This window comes from Rhinolophus sinicus, linkage group LG10 (assembly GCF_036562045.2).
Source record: "Rhinolophus sinicus isolate RSC01 linkage group LG10, ASM3656204v1, whole genome shotgun sequence".
Lineage (NCBI taxonomy): Eukaryota > Metazoa > Chordata > Mammalia > Chiroptera > Rhinolophidae > Rhinolophus > Rhinolophus sinicus.
In genome coordinates, this window is record NC_133759.1 from 31,411,530 (window position 1) to 31,429,623 (window position 18,094).

At 41.8% G+C, this 18,094-nt stretch overlaps 1 protein-coding gene across 8 annotated transcripts in view; it reads left to right on the forward strand.

Moving 5' to 3' along the window:
• The window catches only part of NEK11 (NIMA related kinase 11), a 192,279-nt gene that overhangs the window by 84,522 nt on the left and 89,663 nt on the right, over positions 1–18,094 (forward strand). For all 8 annotated transcript variants that reach the window (XM_074312832.1, XM_019725963.2, XM_074312833.1 and 5 more), the window contains 3 exons: positions 2,724–2,843; positions 5,421–5,514; positions 10,507–10,621. In XM_074312832.1, the coding sequence (XP_074168933.1) occupies positions 2,724–2,843; positions 5,421–5,514; positions 10,507–10,621 (329 nt within the window). The remainder of the gene's footprint in view (positions 1–2,723; positions 2,844–5,420; positions 5,515–10,506; positions 10,622–18,094) is intronic.

Below are 18,094 nucleotides of genomic sequence, written 5' to 3' on the forward strand. Positions count from 1 at the left end.
ATCCGTAAGAACGAGAGAATGTGTGTTTCAAAAGAACTATAATTATTTCCTTGGCCTAACTTATCTCTCCTACTTCATCAAAATTTCTATGCTGTAACTTACAAGAATCCAGAATACTAGGTTACTTCAGAACAGCCATCTACAGCTATGCTGGGCCCAAGAAACAGGGCCCGTTAGAGTGGCAGAGCCCGATAATTGCATAAAACTTAAACTTTTATAGCCAGAGATTCAACTCCTCTCTCTATCAATATGTTCATAATTAATCTCCTACTACTAATCGTCCCTATCCTCTTAGCCATAGCATTTCTAACCCTCATTGAACAAAAAGTATTGGGCTATATGCAATTCCGCAAAGGACCAAATGTTGTAGTCCCCTACGGACTCCTCCAGCCGACCGCTGACGCCATCAATTATTCACCAAGGAACCCCTACGCCCACTAACATCATGTGGGAATGCTCTAAAAAGACGAGAAGACCCTATGGAGCTTTAATTAACTAATCCAATAAAGAAAAACTAGCACCCACCCAGGACCTAACTCCCCTTTATATGGATTAGCAATTTAGGTTGGGGTGACCTCGGAGCACAGGGAAACTTCCAAGTGATCAAAATCTAGACTCACCAGTCAAAAGACAACATCACTTATTGATCCAAAACTTGATCAACGGAACAAGTTCCCCTAGGGATAACAGCGCAATCCTGTTTAAGAGTCCATATCGACAATTAGGGTTTACGACCTCGATGTTGGATCAGGACATCCCAATGGTGCAACAGCTGTTAACGGTTCGTTTGTTCAATGATTACGGTCCTACGTGATCCGAGTTCAGACCGGAGTAATCCAGGTCGGTTTCTATCTGTTCTAGGCCTCTCCCTAGAAGGAAAGGACAAGAGAAGCAAGGCCCACTTCACTAAAGCGCCTTCCGGTTAAATAGATGATTTAATCGTAATCTAGTAACTACAAATAACCCTGCCCAAGAAACAGGGCCCATTAGAGTGGCAGAGCCCGGTAACACAACTCCAGGGGGCACCACTTACCAAGACCAAATCTATAATTTTTCTGAAGGAACTCTCTATTTAACTTTGTAAGGACCCGATGAGAATGGCAGCCCCTGCCCAGAGCTGTGCAAGACAGTGATGAGAATAGCAGCCCTCATTAGCCTGATCGTCAAGGCCAAATAGCACAAACACTTCTCTAACACTTAGTCCAGTAGTTTCCGAACTACACCATGTTTGTTTTCCATCTTCACATTCAAACTGAGGAAACTGGTCCATCAAAAGTATTCAGTCTTTCTTTAATGCATGATCTCCAGTTAAAATAGACTACACCTCAGGGGGTAACATACGCACACCCCAATAACTTTGTTTTCTTGGGTTACTACCTATTCCTTCAACAGTCTGAAACTTCTAATTTTATTTTGTGTTATTAACTAGAGATGTGAGAGTAGTAGGTCACTTATCTTTAAAATGCTAGACTAATCTTAGTTATCATTTTGCACTGCTATTATGACATAGTTTGCCTGACGCTGCTTACAATTAACATATGCTAGAATCCAGTTGTTTGGATGGTATTTCACATTATGAAACATTGATTTCAAATCATCACGGCTATTTTCAAGATCTCTGACTATGTTTTAAGGAGATCTATTTGGTCTTACAAAATAAGGGATGTGTATTCCTGAAAATTGCATATCCCTTGGAGGCTATGGTCTGAACAGTGTTCTGGAGGGATGAGAACTGCCTACAATAATCATTATGATTTTCTCAGTGTCTCTCACAATGTTCTGTAATATTAGGCCCTAACCAAGCCAGGCACAGAACCAAATATCATTGAGAACGTGGTTACAGACCTTATAGTACATGATTAATGTCAGCACATTTCTTTAACTAAAGAAAGGGGCTCTTAATCATATCGGCCAACATTTTGGGGGTAGCGAACATATGCTTGGCTCTCTTATGACAACTGTACATGAGTTAACTCATTTAAATGCACAACAACCCTATGAAGTAGGTAGTCTGATTATTATTTTTTAAATGATCATAAAGACATTAAGTAACTTACCCAAAGGCACGTAGGATTTGAGCCTAGAGAACAGCAACCTGTGCAATTAACCACAATGCCATGCTGCCCTGAAAATACCCACTGCATTAAGCCTAGACTATAAAACATATTCCATAGAATTTAGCTATTATAATGCTATCATTTTGGATACTCTTTATGTGTTAGACGTTGTACATACATTATCTCATGTAATACTCACTATTGCCCATTCTTTACTGATGAGAAGACTGAGGCTCAGAGAAGTTCAGTAGTTTGCCCAAGGCTATAGAGCTAAGGAGTGGTGGATATGGTATTCAAACCCTGCCTGTTTCCAAAGATTGTGTTTTATCCACATGGTCAAATTAGTCTGCCTGTCTATTTACTTCTTAATGACCAAGATCCTAATTTGTCTTACATTATAAAAACCAGCCATAGGCAGTGAAATGAGCAGAAATTTGCAAAGTACATAATTTGCTTTTAAACAAAAATCCAATTTGAAAAATATTGCCAATTAACCGCAGTCCTGGTTGGCTCATTACCTACCCAGACTTTATTAGTTGTTGTCTGGCCTGTCTCGAGATGTTTTTCCCCTCTTAGTCGTGTAATGATACTTCTGTAAAATATTTCTGTAATTTTTCTGAGCATGTTTGGGACGTGTTCTGTGTGGGGAATCTTTATTGTCTCTAGGCAAAAAAAGATCCACCTACAGACGCTGCGGGCCTTCTCTGAAGTGCAGAAAATGACACCGAGAGAAAGGATGCGGCTGCGGAAGCTCCAGGCAGCTGATGAGAAAGCCGGGAAGCTGAAGTAAGCTGCCTTTCCATAGGGTGCCCCGGGCCACTTCCCAGGGCTCTAAAGGAATTTACTGAAGAAAAACAAAACCAAAACAAGAAATCAAAATGCACATACCCATTACACATGCATTTGTTTAGTTATTCACTCATTCCCTCAAAAGATGGTTATTGAGCCATAGATGGTTATTGGATGCCTGGCATTATTCACATCAGGTTTTCGTTCTTGTGTGGAAAGAAAGATTGCGTATCAGGGAGGTTGCTAGTGATAAAAATACCATCAGCCTCCAAATGAAGCCTCATTGTTGCTGACGCCTTCTGTACATACCCCAGTGAGAGGGTGAAAAAGTGACTTCAGTATCCGGTCTTCATTCCCCGGATGTTTGCTGCATCCCCTCTGCCCAGAGAGGTAGCTGATCTATAGGGAGAAAAATGTAACTGGCAGGAAATTGTTGGTTTGGAAACAGCTCTGTTCTGTCAAGTGAAGCCCTTTGGAAAGTCTGTGCTCAGGCCAGTGAAACTGGCGGGAGATGACACTGGTAATTAGAGTATTTACATGAAAAAAGGGAATTCCAAAGAGCCCCAGATTCCCAATTTGTCAAAGACAGATTTTGCAGTTGTAGATTACCCAATTTCCTAATTTTTCTTCTTTCTTCCTCTGCCAATTTTGTTTGGTAGCTTAGTAGCCCCAACCAAGAACTAGAGAGTCAGGAAAGACCTGAAACTCAAATCTCTTCATTTTGTGACCTTGTTAACATAGCTGAAAAATGACTTAGAGGTGTCCTTGTACTTACAATGAAAATTATGATGAACCAAATAAGAATCTGTGAGATTATTTTCCCTTAAGACATGCTTTCTCTAATAAACGTAGGAAAAGTTTCCTTCAAAGTGCTCATGGGCCATTGTGTGCTGATAATGTTTAGCAGTCCCCTCTGGGATTGTGAGGTGAGGGCTGGGTGGGGAGTGGCTGCTGATTTGTCTGCAGATTTCTGTGGTGTAATTTCTTCTGCAATGGACAATTTCAACCAGCGACGTGATATCATTTCACTGTTCAGTCGGGAAGATATGTACACAATCTGATCTTGGGAGCCCAGTACAAGTTAGTTTCTGGAAACCACTAAGTGTGGGTTTTACTGAGAAAATATATTCACATAAATTGTTTGAGCCAGTGCATCAACTCCCATTGCCAAATCTGTTTCTAAGACCTCAGAAAACGCAATATGTTCAGGTTATCATGGCTCATGTCATTGGCTGAGGGAAAAAGGAGAATTAAATCTCTAACAGGAACAGATGAAAGGGGCTGTGGGGACAGAGTCCCAGAGAGCAGTTTCCAGGCTCAGCCTCACGTGGAAAGGTACTGGCTCGGGTAGTAAATGGCCATCAGCTGTAATCAGATGACCATTCGCTGTGGCAGGGTGGCCATCAGCTGTAACGGGTTAGTCATTGGCCACTAATATAACTGCCGTGGCTACGCTAGGGGGTTGGTTGGTTGGTTGGTTGGTTGGCAGAGAAGCAGACAGCGGATTTCAGCTAGCGAGTGGGGTTGGTTGGTTAGAGGAGAAGCGGATGGCAGATTGCAGATCGTGTGGCTCCTGCTTCCTGTGTCTCTAACCAGCCGCTAGCGAGAATATAGTGGTATGACTCCCTATCTATGGCTCCGTGGGTTGTGTTCCGTTTTGGCCTCACCATGTCCTGCATTCTGGTGCAGGGAGTGGGACCAGAGAACCTGCATGACAGAGGCTATTTAATTACTTACATCCACATTTTCAGATATTATTTTAAGATTGAAACTTTTTTATACACAAAAGAAAATCATAGATCTTCTAAATGATATTTGATATTTTTCTTGTTTAAGTTTGGTCTTGATTTGATGAATGACTTGCATCTGAATTGTTTTTTTATTATTTCTAGGTTTCGAGGATGGTCATGTGTTTTAGCTAGAAAATGACTCTATTGTCAGAAGGGTTATGATGTATCCATTTTATAGAAAAGAAAATTTGACCACAGGGATATTTAGTGACTTTTCTAAAACAATCTAAGTATAAATTAGCACACAAGTAATCACCAGAACTCAAATCTTTCTTCCAGTTTTGTAGCAGGTCTATTAAATTCAACTCTCCTGTAGTTGAGGAAACAAAGTAAATGTGTCTGAGAAAAATTCACTCCACAGTGGTTCTCATATTCCTTTCCGTAAATTCTTTGAAATGCAGCTTTATTTTCCCGTTTGTGTGTTTAGTTCACCTGAAAGCAGTGATTGAGTTATTAGTATGCGCTTGGCACTGTGCTGGGCATTGGAGACACACACCCCTGTCACCATGAGCAGAGGACACACAGGGACCAGTACTGTCTTCTCTGCGTTGTAGGAGCTGTAAGGATAAATCAGGAGCCAGAGCATCCTCTGTGTGCAGTGCTTTAAAAGAGAATCACGTGTGTGCTGCACCGCACACCCATCCTCGTGAGAGAAAGACACGCTGGTCTGCCTTCCCAACACCCCAGGTTGGCCCGTTGAAACAGCGAGCACACTTACCTGTATAATACCGATGTGCTTTTAGCAAATTGCGGCTGTTTTTCTACATTTGCTTTCTATTTGCAGAAAGCTTGTGGAAGAAAAATATGAAGAAAATAACAAACGAATGCAAGAATTGAGATCTCGGAACTTTCAGCAGCTAACTGTTGACATACTCCATGTAAGTACTCTTATTTCAAATTTTACATAAAATCTTCTGTTGCTTCAGATTTTTCAGATTCATGTGGCCAGTAGGGTAGGAAAAGGGACAAGGTAGAAAACTAAAGGCATCCAGACCAACTTTGCCCAATTCCAGGAGGATGTACTGGGGTTCATTTTAGAATGTAGGCCAACAGTTAATGCCTACACTAATTCAAAGCAGGTAGGTGTACTTAGAGATGGATCAGTTGATCCACCCAACAAATACTGAATGTCTTCTGTGCACAAGATAACTTAATCAGTGCTGAATGAGCAGTTGATGAGTTAAAATTATGACTTTGCAGAACAAATGTGTGTATATCTCATTTTGAATTTCAGCCAGGCTATTGTTTCTTTATCTCTTCAGTCCATTGTTCTTTCTGACTTATTTTTGTATTCTTTCCCTTTTTACTCTGTCCCCTATCCATATCATGTCTTATGTTGATAATCCCATTCCAACTTTGAAGAATTACCATAGATTTCCAATAATAAATTGCGTGGCAAATCCACGTGGCACGCACTCCAAATTCATGTCCTCAGCATCTCAAACCCCTGGATAGCAAATACTATTTTCTCTAATGGTTAAAAATATCTCCATAGGCCTTGGTGTACGCTGTGATACTTAATGTAGTCTTTCTTCAGGGTCCTATTTGCACAACAGACATCAACACCAAATCCTGGCTCTTCTGGTAAAAGCATCCTGGGAAGGGGTCATTTTTATGGAGAACTTAACTGCCTCAAATTCTGTTTGTTCATTGGAGATCCCTGCATCTGAGGGAGATTTCTTCTAAGCTCCCTGAGGCTCTGGGGATGATCCCTGAAGTCCAAGGATGCTCATTCTGCTGTAACTCAGTAATCAGAGGGCTCCGAACCCGGGGGCATGCAGGAGCCCCCAGCTGCACTCACTCTCAGCCAGGCACAGCCTAGGAACACTGGTTTTCTGCCTCGCTCTGAGAGGTTATTCACCTTTCTCAATTATCTAGTGGTTGTGAGTGCTTTAGAGTTCTGAAAATCCAAAGTTGGACCAGAAAGGGGGGCCAATCTCCTCTGACCTTAAGCGTCTCCCTCTGTTGGACCCTTTAGCAGACAATGTGGGGACGTTGGTGATATGTGTTCAGTCCCACTGCCCTTTCTCCATCCATCTCCCACTCTGTGATGTGAAGCCAGCTGTGGGGTCTGTTGAGGGCCCCAGAGTCATGGGAAATGGGATTGTTCCTGCTCACGGAACCTGGTGAATGGAGAATTGTTGGCTGGAAGTGCATGGGGTCAGCAGTGCTGTCAGAGCCCTACCCGAAGAAGAGTCTTGATGTCACCACTTGACGGCCCTCTGAGCACTGGGTGCCTTTCTTCAGCTCCCCAGACACTTTCTAGGCCCTGAAATGATAACTTGTGGAGGTGGGTTGTCTTCCTTAGGTCTGTCAGCTTTCTTCCCCACAGAACTGAGAACTGCAAATTCCCACAGGTCCTCCCAGGAAGGCTGACATAAGAATCTTGTGTTTGTTAATATATGTAAACTACTTGTTCAATCTACTGATAGAAACTGGGACTTTTTTTTTTCTGGAATATTTAGGGACACCTGGGATTTTATCCGCTAAGATTGGAAATTGAGCAGTACAGATATGGTAATATTTTTAGAGTACACAGATGTTGAATTATAATCTTGTACACCTGAAAATTATATAATGTCGTTAAGCAATGTTACTCCAATTAAGAAATAACCTGAATAACTTTCTTTACTCGTGAAATTACCATATGGCAAATAAAAATGTAGTTTCAAGTATGATCTTACATTTTAGTGTCTGATAATTTACTTTTTTGCTTTGCTTCATTGACCCTTCATAATAATCATTTTTGTATTCTTTTTCATTTCTGGTACGATTATCATCAGTGTTAAACAACTACACGATATTAGGTCCTGTCCCTCCTATAAACCAGGGTCAAACCGTTGGGGGATCTTTAAGGAACTTAAGACTGAGACCCGAGGGTGGCTGGTTAGCTCAGCTGGTTAGAGCGCGGTGCTCTTAACAACAAGGTTTCTGGTTCGATCCCCACATGGTCCACTGGGAGCTGCACCCTCTACAACTAGATTGAAACAACTACATGACTTGGAGCTGATGGGTCCTGGAAAAACACACTTAAAAAAATACAAATAAAAAGACTGAGACCATAGTGCAGGCAAAATCTCGGGAGATTTTGTTAGCTACGCGTATACATTGCTCCGCAGAATATGCGAGCCAGACATGAGTCCAGATCTTGGCCCAACTTAAACAAAGAGTCTGTCACAAAGATTTTATGAAGTCCCCACTTATAACTTCCACACTGTCTACCTAGTTCTTCCCAATTCCATCCCCTTTCCATCAGCAAGGAACAGAGGGAACAGGAAGTGAAGTGCCTGATGCTGTCTTGGCCAGAGATGTTGGTTCATTCTTTGATCCTCTAAGATTTAGTCTCACCAACATCTTTGGCCCTGAACTTCCCAGCTGCATATTTCCTTAGTTTGCATGTTGGTGGGGGCAGGAAATGCTCTAGGCAGATAGTTTGCTCCTGAAGGTAAATCCTCTTCTAGCTGGTTGAGTTCTGCAGACAGGGTTGCTTAATACCCCCAGGTCTCTTGCCCTCTTTTGTGCAATTACATCAACCATTTCCCTCTGGCCCATCAATAGCATCCCATCTGCTCTTTCAAATGTCAGCTCCTCTTCAGAAAAACCTTTGACCTCTCAGATCCACAATCGATTGACCCTCCTCCGAATTCTTAGGGCTTATAACAAAGCTTCTCAAACTTCAAAATGCACCGGAATCACCGATGGGTCTTGTTGAACTGTTGGTTCTGATTGGGTTGGCCTGGGATGGGGCCTGGAGGCTGCATTCTTAACAAGCTTCCTGGTGATTCCGATGCTGCTGGTCCAGAATCACACGCTGATGAATAATGGGCAGAAATTGTGGCTCTTGAAAGAAGTAGCTCACCTCAGATAAAGGAAGACCTGGAAAAGCCACGGAGGAATAAAGCTTATAATAGCTTTAGGAAGGAAAGCATTTCATGGGAGTGGAAGAAGAGGAGGAGCGACCTGAGGGAAGGCTTTCTTGTTAGCTGCTGGAGGAGAATGAAGGGAGACCAGGCAGAGAAGAGGCAAGTTTTATCATATTCACAGGCACAATAGTGAGGCCCGTTTAATGCTATGCAGAGAACAAAGGAGGGAGAACACAGGAAGCCAAACATTTAACAGAGGGATTGAAGGGTTTTCAATACTCAAGGAAAGTGATTGAGCTGAAAAAGATGCAACAAAATATAAGAAAGAAGTTGAATTCATCAAATGCAAGAGGCTAAAGAAAAATGTGACGAAGGAGAAAAGGAAGAGGACAACGCTCCTGTCTTTGCCCAGACGCATATTTATGATTTCATTTCTCCCTGACCTCGTTGGAGCTCTATATTCTATTCCTTCTTCCATCTCCCGTGCCAGCTGAAGCAAACCACTTTATATTTCAAAAGTAATTGTAGGAGATAGAATCAGAGTTAGGGCAGAGAATGGGCTAAATATGTCACCTCTTAAACATGTTTTAATAATTCTTTGAGGCATTTAGGAGAGCGGCTTGTTTTGTTTTTTCAGACCCTGAATGACAGGGCTTTTTATTTTGGCAGACATTTTCTGCTTGGCTGAATTTGGACTTTGAAATCTTGAAGCATAGTTGAATGTAGAGTCACGTTAGGCACTCTTTCTTTAAAGGATGGTAGCTGAAAAACAAGTAGATACCGTCATACACACAATAAGCCCAGTCTTTCTTTTATCCAGTGGCGTATACACGTGTGAAGGTGTCAAAATTGGGTTTCTGTGAAAAGTGCATAGCAGGTCGAGTCTCCATACATGAAATAGTAACGTGTGTCAAAGATGAGGTCAAGTCCTTCTTTTTCTAAGAGAAGCAATTATAACAATTCTGTCTCTTCTCTTCAAAGAGAAACTCAGCAAATCAAAGTCAGTTGAGAGTCGAAATACTTATTTTCAAATAATTTCTGAAGTACACGTAAAAACACGTTTCACACAGCCAGTGTTCTCTGTTCTTAAAGTTCTCTGTGTGCTATCACTGATCCTGGGAAATTTCAAATCAGTTTCATCTCATGCAACTATTATTATACAGTACACTAAATGGACTTCTTAAAAATATTTTGACTGTATTTTCACCAATGCTACACCAGTGTGTCACAGCTTTGTTTTATTTATTCATTTAAGATTAGTTTGAACTTTCTGTTTTTAATAAGAAGACACTTTTGGAGTATGAGGTATATTTATCAAGGAAAATAGATCAATTCATCATTAGCTCTAGGTCATAAGCACACACACACACACACACACACACACACACCTGGAAAAAAGGCAAAACCATTTATTGAAGTAACTATTAATAGTTACTTTGAGAATAACTTAATTTGAGAAATTTGTGTTTTTATTTTTTTGAAGTTTTGAATTCTTTCATGTGGCCTCTTAGATCTCTTTCTTTTAGGAAATTGGAATTCATAGATCACAGAACTTTTAAAGCTAGAAGAGAACTTGGAAGACATCTACACCAATACCTGTAATTTTGAGATGAGGAATCTGAGCAGGGCCGGACTAGGGTGAACTAAGTGTGACACCCTGGGTGCAAAATTGAAGAAGGTACTTGTCCTCAGCTGCAGGTCAGTCCTGCTCCTGTATGAGCCTGAAAGTCAGTGTCACCTTCAGTTCTGTACCCTGGGCACTCTGCTTGCCTTAGCCTAGTCATGGCCCTGAACCTGAGGCCCTAGGAGGTTAAATGCTTTGCCCAAGGTCACATGTCGAGTTGATTCAAGGCTGTTTCTCTTATCCCAACCTGCCGTCTTGAAATTTGAAATGTTGTCATATGTAAGGAGAGGATTAGCAGGCTTTTGTTTCCAAATAGTCTTCTAAACAAGAATATTGTTTCATATTTGGTAGTTTCTCATGAATCGTTAATTGTCTTCCACAAGGAATTTGATGGCCCAACTTCAGAGAAGCTGCCTGAGTCTCAGCTCATTCCTTCCTTGGACCCCAGCATGCTTGAGTCAAGAGGAGAGGCCATGATAGCTGACCTTGGAGATCATGGTATGTGTTTGCAGGAGAAGGGTGCTTTCAGCTGACACATGGGTTGGTGTGGCTGGCCCTGCGGGAGGCCTGGCTGGCCTCTGAGAGAAGCCCTGGCTGTATGTGACCCCCTTCCATCAGTTTGCCAGAGCTGGGCTGAGACCAGGATGAAAAGCAGAGAAGCCAAGGGGTTTGTCTGTCCTCTCCTATCTCCTTCGTAATAGTGAAGGTGCTTTAGAAGCTCATACCAGGCAAGGACCTCTTCTGTGCGGGTTAAACAGCATTGTCATTAACCTGACTTTGGGACAGTGTGTGACAGTGAGTGCCCTGAGTGCTTCTCTCCTCTGTAAGTGGTTTCCCAACCCTCATAAATTTAAAGCAAAAAACTGAAGTCAGGCTTTGGAAAATCAACTATTTGGATGTACAGTCATTGGCAGAAAAAGATGTACTCAGAGCTGTCACCCAAATCGGAGGAATACATCATAGCCTAATGATTGAAAACATGAGTTTTGGAGTGAAAAAAAGCTGGCTGTCAGGGAAGCCCCTGGCAACTTGCTCTCTCTAGGTCTCAGTTTTCTTATCCAGGAAACAAGAATAATACCTCCTTTAAGGGTTGCTGGGAAAAACCAAGACTAGACGTGTGATGTGCTCTTAGCTCAGTGCCCAGCATACAGTATGAGCCAAGGAAAAGGAAGCAGGCTGTGACTCTGAAGAGAAGGGTAGGAATATGGATGTCTTCTCAATCTTGTACATTCTCCCTAGTGCCTAGGACAGAGTGCCACCATGTTGTAGACACTCAACAAGTATTTCCTGGGTATGTGGGTGGATGGATGGATGGATGGATGGATGGATGGATGGATGGTTGGATGGATGGATAGATGGGTGAATGGATGAATAAATGAATGAAGGCTGTGTCAGTCTGGACGTCTGAGAAGCAGATGCCAAGATGGGACTAAAAGTGCAAAGATATTGTTAGGGGAAATGCCTGTACAAAAGGAAATAGGAAAGGAGCTGCAAAAGGCTGAGAGAACTATAAGAGCATGATTCAGTCTTATTTCAAGTGAAAAGAGAGGAGGTTTGTTGGTCGTGTTCTGGTCTGCTGAGGCAGACAAAGGCAGCCAATGGCATCAGAAGTCCTTACGTCAAGTCAGCCTTCAGAGGCCTGCCTGGGTATTCCTGCTGCACTCTGGCAGTTGCCCGTGGGGAGGTGTAGTAGCCTCCGAGAGAATGTAGGCACAGATTTGGGGGCACCGTAGCTGGGCCCTTAGCTAGTTATGCTCCTGGTAGCAGAGATCTGTGACATACATTCTCTTGGCTGCACAGGGGTGTAACAACTCTCTGTGGCAGTAGTTGAATCCTTTTCTTAAATTGAGAATGAAGGTAGTGAAGGTTGGATGGACTGGTCCTCTCAGCCCAGATTTGCATCTGACGTCTTTCGATGGAGCTATGAGAGCTTGTGCTACCTCCTTTAGCTGTAAGGAGACCAAGCTCTTTAGGTTCGCATTTGCCAACTTTTAAAATGCTGTTGTGGGAGCCACCTGGTAGCCGACGTCACTGACAAATGTATATGTCAGGTGGATTTGTATCTTAAACTCTTACATATTATTTGTTGTTTTCCACAAGCAGGAATATCCCATGGGCTTTTCTTTCCTGAGACTTAGGTCATTGAGCAGCACCGGATACGGACTGCTTGTGCTCTGCTGGAGGGCAGAGCCATTGCCATCTACAGAGAGCAAGCCCCAGGTCAAAGGCTGAATGGGTGATCTCGGATCAACAAGTCTGGGCCCAGCCTCTGGGTTTCATGTAGGACAAGTGCTTATTACTCATTTTATAGATAAGAGCCAAGGATATTAAATAATTTGCTCAAGGACTCTAAAACTTCTGCTTTCTAGTGCATCGCCCTTTCCATTTCCATCAAAGTGTATGTATTTGGAGGTAGTGGGTAAGCGCAATAGATTTGCAAGAAACAGACAAACACATCAAGTGCATTGGACTTTCAAAAGGCAGAGATTCTTTGTGTGTCTCTTTGTTAATTATTGTGAACTGTAGTAGCTAGAGACTCCAGCTGGTGTCTTACTTACTTCTCCTTTCTTTTTTTTGCATGGAGGTTTCGGTATGGTAGACTGTGTGTTGATTTATTAGCCAAACCGGCAATGGTGAAATCTTCTCCTTTGACCTCCTTATAGCATGAGCTCTAAGGAAACTTCTTAGATGTCTGTAATCAGCTGTAAGATTCAAAATGCATGGTACTTTCAGTCGGCCAAAAGCCTTGTAAAATACTTTTAAACATTTCCCTTATTTATTCCTCTCTGCAAGTGCATATTTTCTGAATTCTGTTCTTCCTTACATATTAAATTGAAAAGGGAGACTTAGAACTATGAAAATGTAACCTTTGGGTTGATGATTGATTAGAAGAATGGTAGGCAACTACAAGGTGATTAGTGACCTCACAGCTTAATCATGAAAGTCTGACACAGACTTTAATTTATTGATGAACCATGAAGTGGTTCATTGTGTTCCCATTCTCTTTGTCTTTTAGAAGAACTTGATTCCAAACTTTCAGCATCCAGAGGAGGGGATTTTTTGTTGTTGTTTATTTTTTATCTAGCATGTATATGTGAAATAAAATTACAGTCACTTTTTTTAAAGCTTCTATACCAAATGTTTAATTAGTCTTTGATATTGAATTGGAAAATTCCCTCTGGGATGTAAGGAGTTAGTTGCAGAGAAAGAAGATAGGGTAAGACATGATTTACATTTGTAATGCATTTAGTGGACTACGGCTGATTTAATCTAGCCAAAGTCACGGATAGCCACTATAATCATATGAGAAAGCACAACTGGAAAATTAAAGAAATGATCCCCATTTAAATACTTATATGTAATGCTGATGATTTCTTGCACATTATTAATTTTTGCCAGGCACTTCATTGCACTCTAGCCTTATCTCAGCAACTCACAGTTCAGTTTCAGAATAACGTTTCTTAAGGGGAAAAATTTTAAAAAAGCGTTTCTTGCACAGCTGGAATAGCCTGAGACGTTTGGGTCCCAGGCCCACCCAGAACGTCGCTCTCAACCCAGCCTTTCACATGTGGAGGCTGCACCGGAGTAGTCCTTGGCTGCCCACTCACAGCCTGAGCAGCTGGCACCTTTTCATTTCCTTTTCAGTCTCTGCTTGAGCAAGCCCTGAGTGCCTTCGCTGTGCTCAAAGCTCTGACCCAAGGGGGTCCTACTCTGCTTGCCCGTAGGATGTCCACGTGCCCTCTCAAGTTGTGGGCTGCTCTCACTTATGGTGTCATCCCTTGCTTTTAAATGTACAAGTAGAAATCAGGTGATTTGAACTCTGTTAGACAATGGTGTATTTTTATGGTTTCAATTTTTGGAAAAGAAAACGTCTACTGACTCTGCAGTTCCACTTATTGTTACCTAAGAGAAATGAAAATATGTCTACAAGAGATCTGTATACAGATGTTTTTAGCAGTTTTATTCAGAGTACCAAAAATTAGAAATAATTCAAGTGTCAATCAACAGGTTAATGGCTAAAAAAACTTGTAGTTTATTTGTGCAATGTAATACTACTTGGCAATAAAAAGAAACAAACTGTCGATACACACAGTAATATTGACACGGATGAATATCAAAACCATTGTGATGAGTGAAAGAAGCCTCAAACAAAAGAGTTCATGTTGAATAATTCCACCTCTATGAAGTTCCAGAAGTAGCAGCACTTATCTATAGTGATGGAAATGAGGCCAGTGGTTGGCTGGGGGTTGTGGTGGTGGGAATTGACTCCGAAAGGGCACAAGAGAAAGTTTTGTTGTGATTGAAAAGTTTGATACCGTGGTTATGGTGATAGTTACCCAGACGTGTATATTTGTCAAAACTCACTGAACTCTATATATACCTATGCTTTAAATGAGTGCGTTTTATCATCTATAATTTATACCTCAATAGAGTTAATTATTTAAAAAAAACATAGATACCCAGGAAAAAAAACAAAGAAAACATCATAACTAATGCCCCTCCGTCTTTCTTGTAGCTAATGACTGGCCGGAAGAGACTTGGGTGAGGTTGTGAAACCAGCTGGGAAGGAGTCCTATTACTTAGGACACAAAGTCCTTACTCCTGAAAATGATCACAGGGCTTTCTTCTAATGTCAACACAACAACGTTGTCTTCCATAATGAGTGCTAACAGAGTTTGGGGGCCTTCTCTCAGGCAGAAAATTGGCTACTTACAGATGAGGGTCTGGGATCCCTCAGCTCCTCTTGTCAGCCTTTATAGTGGGGGACCCACACTGGTGTGGCGGGAACCAGACCAGCAGGACCCAGTCCCCACGAAAGCAGCCTGAGCATAAAAGAACACAGAACAATAGCTCAGACTCCAAACTCTGGCCCAGACAGAGAAGGTGGTGGAGCTGCCTGGCTCGTTAGCCCTCAGAAAAGAAGACCAAATGCCAGCAGTCACTTCTGTATTCCTAGATGTCCCACCGTTTCCAGAGCTTTAGCTGTCTTAAGGATTTGATTTATAAATATAAATCAATGGTGCTTTTGTTTCAGATTTGTCACGTATTCCACTGAGTTATATTTGCGTTTCCGCCTGACTCGTATTTACTCCTGCAGTCACTCCCTAATTTTCTGAGCTCAAGAGGATAATTAGAATGAATCTAATATTGAATGAAGATGCCCTGACTCTCCCCCTGAGGCATTTTTAATAATTTAGAGTGTTCCTTCCACGTGACAAACTGGGTAGGTGCCTCTAACTGAAATTCAAAAGATTATATCTAATATGAAAAATTAAACTGGATGCAGAATAACACCTGCCCAACCAGCCACTTCACTGTTGTGTCCTCAGCAGACATAATAGAAATAAGAGGAAAATCAGTCCCCAGAACATCAGTTATTCATAAAGGAAGGCAACACCCATGGACATCTCAAAATAAGTTTCTCACCTGGGAAAGCTGTATGTGATTCCGTGGTCCATTCCTTAACTGTATATAAATTATATGGTAGTTATTAAACCAAGGGCCCTGCTGGTCAGGCAGAGAGCATCCTTAAGTGGCCTTGCTCAGCCTATCGTGATTCAGGTTTGGAATTAATCAATTAAGCAGAAAATTAAATGAGCATGAATGATAGCTTTTTTTTTTTTTTTTAGATTTTATTGGGGAAGGGGAACAGGACTTTATTGGGGAACAGTGTGTATTTTTCCAGGATTTTTTCCAAGTTATTGTCCTTTCAGTCTTAGTTGTGGAGGGCGCAGCTCAGCTCCAGGTCCAGTTGCCGTTGCTAGTTGCAGGGGGCACAGCCCACCATCCCTTGCAGGAGTTGAACTGGCAACCTTGTGGTTGAGAGGTCACGCTCCAACCAACTGAGCCATCCAGGAGCTCAGTGGAAGCTCAGCTCAAGGTGCCGTGTTCAATCATTAGTTGCAGGGGGCGCTGCCCACCATCCCTTGCAGGAAATCGAAGCTGGCAACCTTGTGGTTGAGAGCCCACTGGCCCATGTGGGAATCGAACCAGCAGGCTTCAGAGTTAGGAGCATGGAGCTCCAACTGCCTGAGCCACCGGGCCGGCCCATGAATGATAGCTTTAAAGTAGGATAGAATACAAAATAAAGAGGGTGCCAAAAAAATGTATACCTATTTTAAGAAAGGAACAAACTATGAAAATTATAATGCTCAATATATACCAGTAACAAAAGATGAATACAAGTCACGTTTGACTTCTGCAGTTGTAAGAGGTGCTCAAAGTGGTTACCATCAGCATCTAGACCCTTCTGATTACAGTGAACTACTGCTTAAGCAACATTGACAAAGTGTCCCCTTGTATACATTTTGTTGACACCCCTGGTATAATAGGCTAAAACCTCATACAATGCGTGCTGCAGGCAGCATTTTGGACATACCACAATATGGTTTTCTTTTAGATGATGAAATTATTTTTCATGTGTGCAAGTTTCACAGCTGTACTCAGGGCTCACGTGCCCACCACCTAGAGAGCATCATTACGATATCCAAAGGAAGCTCAACTGCCCTAGGGATAGTATCTGCTTCCAGTCACATAACCATCTGTGAGTCATGTGTTCATTTGTGTCGAAGCGATTGAAATCTTTTGCTTTGGTGTTTAGGCCAGACTTTAGGTATTTGTGATAGGCATAATTTAAATTTGTCCTCCCTGATCTTTGTAAAAGGGCTTTATGGTTTGTTTTGTGGCAGGGAAAGCCACATCAGTATCAGCTACCTCCTAGATTCACTTGTCAACTCTTTTATTTTTTGAAGTGAAATAGCATGTCTCCGGAAAAGAAAAAAAAAAAAGCTTCCAGCAAGGAACCGTAGTATTTAATGCCTTTTGTCAATATACTCTGACTTTTTCTCTTGTTTGTTAAAAAAAAAAAAAAAAATCAAACATAAAAATAGGAAACCTTCAAAAAGGTTGAAAATAATTGTCATGTTTCGTAATAGTATGTTTATGTATGAGGAGTATAATGAATTTGGCTTATTCTTAAACAGTCATTCTTCTGCGTCTGTCTACAGAAAGTGTGTTTGTGATGTTGCCAGCATTTGCAGCTCACCAGTTAGGCTTGTCTCTGACATTGCCAGATCGGTTCTTCATAAATTCATCTTCCCATTCTGTGCATTGGTGTCCACAGGTCAGGATACAGTTTTATGAATGTGCAGGGTAACTCTACATACCCAGCTTCACAGCTAACCTTGATCAGCCTTTCCTGCTAATACCTTGCCTGGCCCGGCTGTCTCCTTCTGGCTTTAAATTCCTAATGGGAGTTTCTTCTGACTATTAAATATCTGGCTAAGTACATGTTTGTAGATGAGTTTGAGGTGCCTGCAGTCTTTCACTGCATTTTGCACCTGAGCATTTAGCGTTGTAGAGATCAAAATGATTTGACCACTTTAATATCTCAGGTTAATTTCTCCTTTGAATTTAGGGGAAATGAACAAACCCAGCTCCTCTTCCCCAGCTTACCTCTGCATGGCTTGTTTTCCTGGCTCCAAACAGCATAGAATTAAGTCAACTCCTCTTCTTCCCTCTACCCTCTATCTCCCCACGACCTCGTTTTAAGATATAATAAGTAAACAATTTGCATAAGCAGTTGCTTATGAGAAAATGATCTGCAGTTATATGTTTGGCCTCCTTTTATTTGTGAGGTTACATATTTTGAACAAGACTAACCTTTGTGTGTTCATGGCACCCTGCGTGAGAAATGTTAGTGGTATACTCAAGAGGGTTAGAAAGTGACGGCTGGTTAAGAAACAGCAGGGTGTGGGTAAACGATTTTTTATTGTTTCCCTTGACCCCATTCCCTGTGTGTCATTGATGAGGAGAGTGGGTCAGTGTCCTGATTGCACCAGCATGCTCACGGGCCACGTTCCCACCTGTTCCCAGAACTCCATCGTTCTCTGCAGCCATCTTGATGTCACCCCTCTTACTCACCTCTTACTTTTTACTCTCAGTAAATCATACTCCTATAGTCAGTGATCT